The 12,643-nt window shown below is 50.3% G+C and overlaps 5 protein-coding genes across 5 annotated transcripts; 2 read left to right on the top strand and 3 right to left on the bottom strand.

Annotated features, from left to right (window-relative positions):
• Positions 1–1,277: 1,277 nt before the first annotated feature.
• QC761_0082800 (uncharacterized protein) lies at positions 1,278–1,610 on the top strand (the record flags this gene model as incomplete). The annotated part of the gene is made up of 1 exon (XM_062872870.1): positions 1,278–1,610. One exon carries the CDS (start codon positions 1,278–1,280, stop codon positions 1,608–1,610), a length of 333 nt encoding a protein of 110 aa, XP_062731248.1.
• A 2,638-nt stretch (positions 1,611–4,248) lies between these two features.
• QC761_0082790 (uncharacterized protein) lies at positions 4,249–4,576 on the bottom strand (the record flags this gene model as incomplete). The annotated part of the gene is made up of 2 exons (XM_062872869.1): positions 4,249–4,433; positions 4,495–4,576. The coding sequence occupies 2 exons, from the start codon at positions 4,574–4,576 to the stop codon at positions 4,249–4,251; spliced, it is 267 nt and encodes an 88-aa protein (XP_062731247.1).
• A 413-nt stretch (positions 4,577–4,989) lies between these two features.
• On the bottom strand, positions 4,990–7,089 carry QC761_506620 (uncharacterized protein; the record flags this gene model as incomplete). Its single annotated transcript, XM_062879883.1, has 6 exons — positions 6,232–7,089; positions 5,979–6,145; positions 5,834–5,897; positions 5,697–5,783; positions 5,178–5,645; positions 4,990–5,115 (listed from the first exon to the last, which is right to left on the bottom strand). The coding sequence occupies exons 1-6, from the start codon at positions 6,844–6,846 to the stop codon at positions 4,990–4,992; spliced, it is 1,527 nt and encodes a 508-aa protein (XP_062731246.1). The 5' UTR covers positions 6,847–7,089.
• A 1,171-nt stretch (positions 7,090–8,260) lies between these two features.
• QC761_506640 (uncharacterized protein) lies at positions 8,261–12,507 on the top strand. The gene is made up of 6 exons (XM_062879884.1): positions 8,261–9,244; positions 9,293–9,624; positions 9,689–9,816; positions 9,871–10,042; positions 10,123–12,364; positions 12,422–12,507. The coding sequence occupies exons 1-5, from the start codon at positions 8,551–8,553 to the stop codon at positions 10,570–10,572; spliced, it is 1,776 nt and encodes a 591-aa protein (XP_062731245.1). The 5' UTR covers positions 8,261–8,550; the 3' UTR covers positions 10,573–12,364; positions 12,422–12,507.
• On the bottom strand, positions 10,651–12,526 carry QC761_506650 (uncharacterized protein; the record flags this gene model as incomplete). The annotated part of the gene is made up of 3 exons (XM_062879885.1): positions 12,195–12,526; positions 11,990–12,126; positions 10,651–11,919 (listed from the first exon to the last, which is right to left on the bottom strand). The coding sequence occupies exons 1-3, from the start codon at positions 12,364–12,366 to the stop codon at positions 10,651–10,653; spliced, it is 1,578 nt and encodes a 525-aa protein (XP_062731244.1). The 5' UTR covers positions 12,367–12,526.
• Between the last annotated feature and the right edge of the window lie 117 nt (positions 12,527–12,643).

Here is a 12,643-nt window from a genome sequence, read left to right as displayed (position 1 = left end):
TCGATCTTGACTTTTGTTTCTCAGCAAGCATTACACCATTTTGCCACCTCTATTCTCGTTTTGGTCGATAACACAAATCGGCACGTGTCTCCTCTGCAATGTCGATCTGGAGTTTCTGCATGAAGGAGATCAAGTGTTTCTCACGGCAGTAGATCGTGGAGGTGTAAGGCTGATAGGGGGCCAGCCTGGCCTGGGGTGGACGAACTTGGCTTGTCGCACAACTTGTCATCTTGGAAACCACTATCGCGATTTTGGATCGTGGGGATGAGCGTGGGGGCTGAGCCTTCTGATGGCGACTGTTGATATCGGGTTGCTTTGTTTCGAAGTTCTTAACAACAAATGTCCAACTTGACAACTCAAGAGCCGTCACCAAAAATTAGGGGCTCAAGTGGAGAGGTCTAGAACTCTTCTCGATCGCAACAACGCACGCGCCGAAGACTTCATGATTCACCATGGTGGCATAGTGAAAGACTGGGAATGACTAAGTAGCTGGGTTGATGGTGGCAAAATGGGTCAAAGCCATGGCCGCCACCAGCAGGACCACGTTTTTGACAGTGCCTCACTGGAGCATCTATAACAACACGTTCGTCCCAAGTCAAAGTAATGAGTCTGCTTCGCCAGAACCATCTCGATTCATGCCTTTCACTTGATCATCGCCGTATCGTAGACAAACTGTCTCCTCGTTTTCGGGGCATGATATTCGGTCTTTACGGTATTCGACTCTCAAGTGCACAAACAAGCGAGATCATGCAGCAGCATTCCGGCCCTCTCGAACCCCGTCAGAACTGTTTCACCCTGGCCCGGCCCCGGCACTCGAGACCCAGCTACCTGGTAGCTGCGCAAAGCGAAACGGCACACCCGCGGCACGGCGCAGCGGGAGCATTCCTCAGAGTTCCATCCCGCCCACATTACTCCGCAAGAATAAGAGCGGGTCGAAGGTAGAGGCCACTGTCGAAGATCAAACCATGTCGTCGGCTGGCGATCCTGCAGTGGAGGTCGACCTGGAAGAGGTGGCCACTGGCAAACAAGAGTCCGAGGTTCCACGCATTCCTGAACGTGGAGAAACACCTTGTCATTGCTGCTCGCCGCAATCCTACTTCTACCCGCGGGTGGCCCGCACTTTTCTCACATTTTCAGAATCAGCAACAGTGATAATAAAGACTCTTCTTCGACTTGGACCTGAGCCATCTTGAACACTACTTTATACTCCCTTCTACGTCTCATAAAAGCACACCTACCAACCCACAACACCCAATTTGTCACACACCTCAGTCAGGATGGTTCAACGCGCCCTCAGTCACCGCCGCAGCAGCAACCGCACCCTAGAAATCGATGTCAGCTCCGCCGCCGCCGTCCCAACAACAACACCCGGCAGCACAGCCAGCTATGTCACCATCCCCATCCGCGTCTCTTCTGTCAGGGGCCGGAGTGAATCCACCCTGCCATTGTCAAGACACCACCTCTCTCGGCGCTCAGACAGCGTCAGCACGACTACCTCTTCTGTGTCTTCGAGTTACAGGGAGACGAGGTATTTAAATCGGGAGAATATGGTGGAGGAGGCTGTTATTGATGATGAGGTTCTTAAGATGGAGGGCGAGGGGGTAAATTAGCGGGCGGCGAGGAGGAATTAGATGATGGAGGAAGGGGGGGGGTTCAGGTTGAATGTTTGATACCACAGTCGTTTGGAGGGTCACGACGTACATAACACATTGCACCATCGTTTGTACTGTCATACATTTTGACAGACATACGTCGGAGCACATTACACAAGCACAAATCCCTTCGTTTATATATCGGATTGGGGATTTGAGGCTGGTTTCCTCGGACATATTTCCCTGGTACTCATTTGGAGAATGGAGGAGGACGGCGGTATTTATGCCAGGGTCACAGATGCGGCTGTCGGTCTCGCCCACAAGTTGCGAGTAGCTGTCGAGCTAGGTAGAGGAAACAAACAATGATACACAATACAAAGAAGTACAAACACAGCTCGTTTTCTTTCTCTTTCACTCCTCTATCCATACACAACATCCCCTCCATCCCTCCAAGAACAACTCTTTAGTTTCGTCCGAGTTTCTTCCCACTCCAAACCCCCGAACCCAAGCGCCTCAAAAATAACACGGCCCACGTTTAGCTCAACAAGGAGCACATACACGTACTACCAAAGAGGGTTCTGACTGGAAACCTTGGCCTGTTTCACAACCCTCTTACAAACCCCAACCTGAGTTCCATCCAGAAAAATCCCGTAGTATGTGCATTCGCGGTCCCACTCAGGATCCAAACTTTCCTCGATAACCTCCTCAAACCTATAACGGTCATAACCCATGGCTCCAGCATTCCAAACAGCTCATCGCGTAAGGATACCTCCAGATCACAAAGAAGTGCAACTGTAAGCAGATAATCATTCTGACTGAACTTCTCATACGCCCTGATCAAGGGTGGTGAGTACCGCGGTATGATATACCTACAATCTGCCACGCACATCATCCCGATATTCTTGCACAGCACTCCAATAATTGACTTCAAAAAACCCTTCCACCACAGACCCCCAAACCGAGCCTCAAGCTCGTCTCTGCTCCCATGGCACCCGGCCCCCAACAGCCATGTCAAGGAATAATCCTAGTAGGATTATACCTGCACAGTTGTATCTCATGCAAGATCCAAGGGTGGTACATATTAGCGTGTATAAAAGCGCCCTGGCCTAGGTAGACAGCAATCACTGGGATGGTTTTGTAGAGGGAGGAGAAGGAGACTACTTGTTGGATGAGGGCTTCTCTGGAGGGGGTTTGGTCGATGGAGATGATGTCGAGGGAGAGGTATTGGATGTTTAGTCTTTTGGCTGATTGGATGACTCGGGCGATGTTATTGGAGCCGCGGGTGGCGAGGTCGCCGTCCTAGCGCCAGGAGAGGACGGCGACTTGGGAGGGGTTGGAGAGGGGGGGGGTTGAGGAGTTTGAGGAGGAGGGGGGTGGAGCCTAGGCCGATGGTGCTGTAGAGGTCTTCTTCGTTGAGCTTGTCGAAGACGAGTTCCTGGAATTTGAGGACTTCCATAGCCCCACAGAGACTGCCGCTCAATGAGCGATGTTATGGTTTTTGATAGTATTTGTGCTTGAGCGACAACCTGATTGTGAGAAAGAACTGTCCCGGAAATTGCTTCAGGATTCTTGCACAGTGTTCTTTCTGATACCTACCCTATGACGGAGCAGATATGGATAATGGTTGATGGCTGGTTATCATCCACATAACAGGAAATGATAGCCAGGAGTGCCTCAAGGATAAGAGAAACATTTGGAGTTGATAATTGGTTAGGCAGCCAATGATGCCAATGATTGTACGTATCCAGACTGCAGTTAGTGATTGGTTCCTTGATGCATCTATTGTTCAGCTTTTACTCGCTGGCCTACCGAATCAGCTCTTAGCCCCCATGTAAATAAGAAACACAAAAGTCAGCTGAAACAATATACAGTTTTATAGAAGAGCTCCCTCACCACAAAATAGCGGATACGTGAAAGTAAGTTAACCCATATTATACCATAAACTCTACTTTGAAAGGTAGGCAATAGGCCTTTTAAATATTTCCAAAGGCCTCTTAACTGTTTTAGAAGGCCTCTTAACTGTTTTAGAAGGCCTCCTAACTATTTTTGAAGGCCTACCAACTATTTTTAAAGGCCTATGGACTACCCTTCAAAGCATGTTAACCTACTTTACCAGGCAGTGTCTCAATTATTTTATGGTAAGGGAGAAGAGGCAGTTCAAGACTGGTTCCTTAGGGGAAGCCCAAGACCAAGATTCGACACTGAGGAATAGTGTCGTCTTTGGGATCCAACACGCGTGTAGCATGATTGATCTAATCTGGGTCAGAAGCAACGACAGTAGGGCATCCAGAATCCGACGCACTTAGCTCCGTGAAAATGAGGAGGGGTAGCAACGCATTGAGAATTAATTTATGTGAGGTTGCTCTAGTCGATGATATTGATGCATGGAATGGCCGCTTCACACTTTGGAATATCTCGAAACAGTTATAATTATGGAAGCTGCGGTTAACAAAGGGGGGACAGAAAGGGGACAGCCCACAGACGTCAGGGGTGAATGAAGTAGAAGGTCAAAAAGAAGGCCCTGACTAAGGACGGGAAAGGCTAGCATATGTTTCCTGTCAAATCTCACGATACGTGGCCTCATTGTTCTGGTTGACTTTAACTATCACCGAAGTCTTCCCTCTCACTTTCCTGATATTCATGATCACTCCTTTATCTAAATAGGTACCCAAAGAGGTCTTTCATATCCCAGCTGGTTTGCCCTGAGGCGAACAATGTCGAAGAATATGTCCGCGATCTGCATAGCAGCAACGACGTTGGGAACATTGTTCATGTCGCAGCCCAGACGCATGGCAATGATTATAACGCGTTGACGAATCATGTTTCTTATAAACGCCCATGCTGACATTAACCGGTTAGCTCATGTTTAAAGGAAAAGTCTGAACAGATCATGTAGACGTACCAGGTTCTTCATCATCAAGCAAAGCTGGCTCCGGCTCGATAGGTGGGCGGCGCAAAAGGCGGTTGCGGATCCGGCGGAACATTGGGAATTTTGCTGGGTGCAGGTTCTTTGAGTAGGTGAGTTAGCTGGGATTCTTATATTTGAACAAATAAAAGACAAGGAATACATGCCTGAAATGTGGTGGTAGTTTCGATGCTCGGATACCCGAAAGTTGGGTTGTTGTCGCAATGGAGAGTGTGTTGTGGGCTGAGTGACAGATGGCTGATGGCTAGGACAGGCACCGCAAGAGCTTTGCTGTTGACGTCGACTTGGCGGGTCCAGGCAGTTCGACGATCCAGGCTCGCCCTGCACTCATAGGCTCGGCGACATCATCATAGGCTTCAGCGACATCATACAACCGTCCACTTCACTGGGACATGTACTTCGACTCAAAAAAGCATCTCATTTCACTTTGTTACTCAAAGGTTGCCTCCCTGAAAATCCCTGCAATCACGTTCAAATACAGCTCCAATCCGCCTCAGAAATCCTGACAAACATGTCGTCATGTAGTTTTGAAATGTAGGCCCTTTCTTTAACTGGGTTGTGGACATTCACAACCTGAAAGTCAAAGTGTCTCATCAACTATCGACCTTTGTCAGCAATCTCTCAAACATGTACGTCTTGATTGCCTCGGAAAGTCTTACCTCAAAAGCGGTCTTGTTCAACTCAATCAAGGCCACATTTTTACCCGCACATGTCCATCGGCCACCACCCCAAATTATCTCCAATGCTCGCATCATTCCTGTTTTCTGATCCGCCCGGCATTCGAGGAAGCGCTCCGGCCGAAATATATCAGCATCCTCTCCAAAGATTTTCTTGTTGTGCGTCAACCCCAAAGTGTTGTGGCCAATATTTGTCCCACCAGGCAAGTAGTAGCCAGCAAGCGTATCGCCTCCCCTTGGAACTACTTTGTAATGGCCGAATGTGACGGCGTTACCAATGCGGAAGGTTTCATACATGACGGCCTGCGTGTAAGGCAACTTCTGGGCCTCCTCGTTGGTGATCGGACTCGAGACCTTGCCCTGTTCGACGGCCTCTTTGATCTCCTTTTTGAACCGAGCATAGGCATGCGGCGTGGCCATGAGATAGAGCATGGACGACCGAATCGTGCTCTAGATCTCGTCAGCGCAATACACTTTCAAGCGCATGGGAGTTGGACCTACTGCCGTTGTATCATTACCTGCAAGGACAGCAAGGATGGCCTCTCCTTCGCATTCGCTTCTGGTCATGCCGTTGCGAATGAACCCGCTCTGCAGAGATACATTAGATACATCCATGACAGTCGGTAGCAGCTACTCACCATCATGTCTTTGGTGGGCTTGTCCTTGTTTTGAAACCGCTCTCGAATGGTTTCATTGACATGTCTATTTCGGTAGCGGCAATGTTAGACCCTATGGATTCATCCCGGTGGGGGTGATGCTTGGACATGAGACGAGATGACCTACTTCATAACGACCCCCAACCCAGATTTGTCACTGGTCTTTGGTCCGAACCAGCGCAAAAGTCCGTACTTTGGTATCATAATGTCCCGAAGGGCAGGGAGTTCAAGCCCCACTGACATCATAGGCAGAAGCTTGTCCATAGTCCCTATCCACCCTAGAACGTCCTCGCCCTGGTGAAATCATGGTTAGGTAAGTCAGGTCTCTGAGGGGCAACAGAACTTGGAAACTTCAAGCCCCGTTCAAACTCATTTCTCACCTCATCAAGATGACCCCACGGCTTTCCGAATACCAAACCCGAGATGACATCCATGGTGAAGCATCTTGACAGCTTGGCAAAGTCAATGGAGCGAAGCTCGCCGGGAGTGGAGAGATATTTCCGGCGGATGAGGTCGACCAGGCGGACAAGCTGAGCATCAACAGCCCTCTCTAGGCCACCTTCAGTTTCACGGCCAGCATAGGGCCCTGCTGTCTTTGCCTTGAGTATGTCGTGAGCAGCAGTGTCCACTTGGGTTCCCATACTGTCACTGTCGTGTGTGAACTTGGCGCCGGCGTACCAGACAGAACGCTTATATGTCGATCGAGCCGCCGAAATCTTGCGGAGAACATCCGGATCATTAGTGACAACCGTGCCGGGCGCTACGACCACGAGAGGACCATATTCTCGGAGGTTGATATAGCGCGAGGACACCTGTTGTGTTACGATAGTATGGGCTTGCCACAAGAAGGAGAACTTGGCCAGCGTGGGCCCTGGAAGGTGGCGGAGACGATACCAAGCTGTGAAAGCCGTCACAACATACCAGATCACAAAGGATGCTGCCGCTAGTCCGAGGATGGTACTGTTGCTCAGCTCTGCGTCGATAAGGAAGTCCATTGCGTTTGCAATCGGCGGTGGTGTGAGACCTTGGATGGAGTTGCTTCGTCTGCGAGTAAAATCCAGGCGTGAATGTCAGCTTTTTGTACCCTTATGTTCATATTGCGGGGTGAGAACTGCTACTTGAATCAAAGCAGAAAGGTCTGGAGATGGCCAAGCCGCATAGGTATCCTCATCGACATGATTTACATGTTACACAGTGGGTGATATCTCACCGAAGTATGAAGCATATAGTTTCATGCAGGCACCCACTTCTGGAGCTCGCGACGCACGTACAACAGAGCCTACGGCGTCTACAATGGCATATAATAGGTGAAGATTGTTAGTCGATATAGCGCTAATCATTCATTGGCGAAGCCGGTGTGACATGGAATGAGGGAATGGTGCATGCAGTTCAGTCATTGTGTTACATACATATCATTATATTGGCATCTAGCTGCATGCCCAGCCTGCAGTCCATGCTTCCACGTTCTTAACCGGCAGTTGAGCCGCTGGCATCAAGGTCAGGAAGGTGGGGTCAAGAGCAAGGCAACTCCCTCCCATCCCCAGCAATGAAACCCAACACACTAGCTACCTGCTCATTTTTTTCTCTTGGGCGGAAGCACGTGTTAGGTATTGTGGGATTTGCAAAGGTTTGAACCCATGAGTCCTTGGGATCAACTTCACGGGTAGAAGGGGTACCACACCAGGCACAGATTACCTACATATTGTGTGTCTTCCTCCCAAACGCCAATACGTTCCCACGCTCAGCACCGAGGCCACGTATTTGCCTCTATCCTGTCTCATGGTCGAGAGTTGACATCACCTTTCCTTTTTGCGACATGAAAGGAGAAGCATGGAGTGGACTGACCTCTCACTTGGTGGCATGCGGTGTCACAGTCGTACAAACAGGTTGAAATATAGAGCCTCAACGAATTGAGAAATCTGTGATGGCTGAGAAATGCTCATACGGATGACCCACTGCAGCATCAGCACTTAATATCTATGCATAAAATTTGGAACGGACTAAGTCACCGGCACACTTACCAGCAGAGCTCTGTCCAAATTTTATAAGCTGTATGACTTGGCCATGTTGTTAGCAAGAGACTTGGCACAATGGAGAGCAAGGTCCCTCGAACCACCATTCACATGGTTCTTTGCTGACAGGCTTGTAAGTAGATCTGTTCTGCAAATAGGTCTATCTAAGATATTATGCATGCTACTGTGATTCCAACCAAACTTTCTAGTTGATCTCGAGGACGAGTCCACAGTCTTTCGCCGGTTAGACCTGAGGTTAGCTTTGACAGATCCGAGCCCAATGAACCAGATGCAGCACCTTTGAACCAAACTATCTTTGGGGTTATCAAATGCTGATTGTTGAAGAGGTGCGGCTTCTTCATCTATCCGAACTTGCATGAAACTGCCAGAGTTGATGTGTTGATCTGCCAAGATAACAGGGCCTTGCTGTCCACCCCCCACAGTTCAATGCCACATCACCTTCGAGATGACATCCATCAACAGAACATGGCCAATCATGCACTTGCTGACAACAGAACCAAGCTTGCCGGACGCAACGCTCACCTCAGCAACATGCAGGTGGAACCGGTATTTCTAATCTGCAAGATCAATCATCGGGATGACACAGTAAAGCCGAGCGTGCCAAACGCCGCTCCGTTCCAGCGTGATGGCTTTCGAAAACACATATGAGTCCGCGGTCACACACACATGCCTCACTGCCATGTTCTACCTGAGTCTTCAAACCTGTTGTCCTCTCCACAAACAGCCGTGATCATGGATCACCTCGTTCAACGACCCCTCTTCCCAACACCTGACAAGCTCGACCTTGTCATCCCTTGCCTACTGGCCTCTGCCACTGGCTTTCTCTCCCACACCCTCTACTTTATCCGCGGCTTTCACGATACCTCGGCACTGCGCATTTTTCTCGTCCACTTCACCACCTTCCTATGCCTAACAGCCTACTCAATCACTCAGCTCAGCGTTTTCCCCGGTCTGATCACCTCCACAGCCATTTCCCTCTCGTACCTGACCACCCTATTCACGAGCATAATCACCTACCGGCTCTTCTTCCACCCCCTCCGACACATACCAGGCCCGTTTCTCGCAAAAATAACAAAGCTATACGGTCCATACACCGCGCGCAATGGTCAAATGCACCTCGAGCAAACAAAACTCTTCAAAAAATATGGCAACTTTGTGCGCATCGCACCCAACGAGGTGTTTATGTTGAGTGTAGAGGGGATACAAAAGATTCATGCCAGAGACAGCGGATGTCGCAAGTTGAACGCGGGCATATACAATGTGATTCACTTCAAGGGGGCGCATAATCTCAACTCTGTGCTTACCAGGGAGGAGCATGGGCCGAGAAGGAAGATTTGGGAGAGGGCGTTTACCACCAAGGGTAAGTCTCTCGGTGTTGGGGGCAGAATGTGGGACTGACATGAAATAGCCCTCGCGATCCACGAGCCCAAAACACGAGAAGTCTGTCATCGATGGTTGAACAAGATTGCGAGCTTGAACGGGCAACCGATCAATACTTCGTTGTTCTCGCTGCTGATCCCGTTTGATCACATGGGCAAGGTTGGGTTCAGCTATGAGTTTAGGAGTATTGAGGCTGGGGAGGAGAACAGGATGCTGCATTTACTGGAGAGCTTGTTTGGGCAGTTTGGACGAACGGGGGAGCTTTGCTGGCCGTTGAGCATTGCTAAGGATCTGAACTTGGGAAAGGAGTCGGCGGAGTTTGATCGGTTGACAATGGAGATGGCTGATCGGAGGGCTGCGGTGAGTTTGTCTTGGCAGTGATTGATCTTCGACCGGGGTTACTGACAAAAGTGCGTGACAACAGGAAGAAGACAGCAACAAGGGGGACATCCTGCAGCACTTTTTGGATGACATGAGATCAGAGAAGCCGGTTGCCTTTTTCAACAAGAATATCTTTTATTCAGACTCGGCTTTGGTCTTGATTGGGGCTACGTAAGTTTCTTTCAGCCTCATACCTTTCTTTCCAGTCAACTAACCTCTGCTCAGTGACACCATCGGCGTGGTGCTTTCATATCTCTTCTACCACCTCGCCCGCCATCGAGTCTATCAGGATCTCCTTCATTCCCACATCAAGAAGGTCTACGGCGAGACTATCCCAGAGGAATTCACAGACCGAGACCTCTCCAAGATCCCGCTTCTGGATGCACTTATTAATGAGGTGTGTCCATACAGTCCCGTCTGGCTTGCTGGTGACCGGCTGGTCCCTCTGTTACCTTTACACTAACACAAGCGCTGCAGACGATGAGGCTAGATAACCCCGTGGCCAATAACGGACCGAGACTTACACCACCTGAGGGGATCACCGTGGACGGCATTCACATTCCAGGCGGTGTAGCTGTTCGAGTGCCGGGATACGCGCTTCATCGAAGCGAAGAGTTTTACCTGGCGCCCGAAGAGTTTAAGCCGGAGAGATGGTTGGATCAAGCAAAGTTTGTAAAGGACCGTGAGGCGTTCATTCCGTGGTTGGTTGGACCAAACAATTGTGTTGGAAAGAGAATGGGCATGGCCGTTGTTCGACTTGTGTTGGCCTACACCGTCTACAGCTACACCTGGAACTCTGCGCCAGGTGAGGACGGAAAGAGGATCTACTCGGAGTCGAAGGACAACTTGATCTTGAAGGCTGGGACGTTCAACGCCGTGTTCACACCAAGAGAACCTGGAGGGCTGAGCTATGTTCCGAGGCAGTGATCGACATTTGGTCGATACAAGTCAAACACATGATACCGGACGGTACAAACGTAACTCGATATCTACCGTTTACTGATTCTACAAAGCTCCCTTCCCCATAATCTTCTCAACCGGTTCCAGAATTCTTGTCATGCTCTTCTCTCCCGGCAACGCATCAACCCAGTTGCCATGAATCTGCCCCTTTATCCTAAAGGGTAATTGGACCACTGCCACCGGGTTCCCAAAGTCCCTTGTATCCAACACCACCAAATCACTCCTGTTGACATCCATCCTCTGAATCATCCCCAGCACCCAACCATCACCCTCCGGCGCATCCTTTGTCCTGGGCACAAAGATTGGCTCCTCCACTGTGCACCCCTGGCCAGGATCAAACCTACCAACCTTCCCGCTGGGCTTGTCAAGCATAACGTATGCATGCAGACCAATAGGTAGAATTGGTGGGATAGGTCCCTGCTTCCCTGGGGGGATAACAGGACAGAAAAGCTTGTCGTATGGCTTTGTCAAGAAGCGCTCATCAACCCTGGCCATTTCTCCAGGCATATCCAAGATCACAGCAGGGTCAACAACGCGAGTGTTGGTTGGTTTGGTGAGGTCGATCTCCCACCTGACATAATCAGCCTGGAAGTCTCCAAATGGCTTGTCAGTTGGCGGGCCAAAGACAGGAAAAAGGTTGTAGCGGATCCGCGAGCTCTCAAAATAGAGCCTCACGTCACCGTTCTCGGCTGTTTCCTCCCACGACCCGGCTGTGTGGAGAAGGACGGCATGATCCGAGTGGTAGACTCTGGTCTCTCCCTTCTTCCATCCAGCAGGAAGGTCGTTGGGGTGTCGAGGGACAACGACGAATGTTGCTGGGAGGTCCTTGCTGTAGATCCAGTGCTGACCACCCTTCTTCATGTGGTCTACGTCAGTTTTGTAGGGCCACAGAACCAGGATGATGAAGTTGGCGGTGAGAGCACAGTCGTGGATGAATGCGGGCCACGGGCTCTTGATCCACTGCTCATCGTGAATTGCACCTTGCTCGTCGAGGGCGTAGATGACGACGTCGTCTGTGCCGAGGCCCTTCGCTTCGTAACCGAACACAACTAGCTCTCTTGTATACGGGTCAACCTTGGGATGGGCAGAGAATGTCAAGCCTGGGGAGTTGAAGGGGTCGTAAGTGATTGTTTCGAGCGTGTCGGGGTGGACTTGATAGGGGTGCGCAGATTCTTTGAGGGCGAGAAGCTTTCCAGCCCAGTAGACGAGGTTGGTGTTGGCGGTGCTGTCCACAGCTGCGCGGACACAGGGATGATGTGTGAAAGGATTACGATACAATCCGAATAAGCGCTTGTTGGCTTGACGCTCCAGCCTCTGTGTGAATGCGACACGTCAGCCAACTGACCACGGAGCGAACAGAGAGCAGATATGCAACTGGACTTACGAGGCGTTCAGTGTCGACGTAGCGGATCTTTAGATCGACCCGGCCATCTTTGATGCGCAGGGCACATACGTTCCCGTCACCTTCTATAGGTGCATTGCCTTCTTGGAGGGGGTAAAATGGATCAACCATGATGCGGTCTGTATGAGCACTCTCGTCAGCGTGTGTTTCTTTGACAGAAAGAGACAGCAAACACCGAGCAACTTACAGAAGGTTCCGTTGAGCTCCTTGGGGATCTCGCCGAACACCACTAGATCGGTCACCTCGCCCTCGAAGCGTCCCACGACGCCGTGCTCAAAGGGAGACCTGACGCTGGACCATGATGAATGCAGCCCAAAGAACCCATTTGGGCCGTTGGGGTTAGGTGGTGGGGGGAGCATAATAGCAACAGTCAGCAAGAAAGAAAAACGATGATGAATGGTGAATGAAGCATACCTTAGGTGCCTTGAGGTCTTTGGTCATCAATATATGCATCGACACGAGCCTCTCTGTTTGAATAACTTGGGTTGATATCAACTCGCTGTGGCTATGGGGATCATCATTTGACCCAGGGCATTTCCAAACAGCTCGGAAATCAAGCCCCACTGTATTCCGAAATTCCGTGATTCCGATTAGTTTGTGAGACGGCCCTCCCCCGCAATCTACAAGCTAGGTTCC

The sequence above is a fragment of the Podospora bellae-mahoneyi genome, chromosome 5, assembly GCF_035222275.1.
Source record: "Podospora bellae-mahoneyi strain CBS 112042 chromosome 5, whole genome shotgun sequence".
In the NCBI taxonomy this organism is placed as follows: domain Eukaryota; kingdom Fungi; phylum Ascomycota; class Sordariomycetes; order Sordariales; family Podosporaceae; genus Podospora; species Podospora bellae-mahoneyi.
Note: the sequence above shows the minus strand (reverse complement) of the source record. Positions and strands in the feature narration are given on the sequence as shown.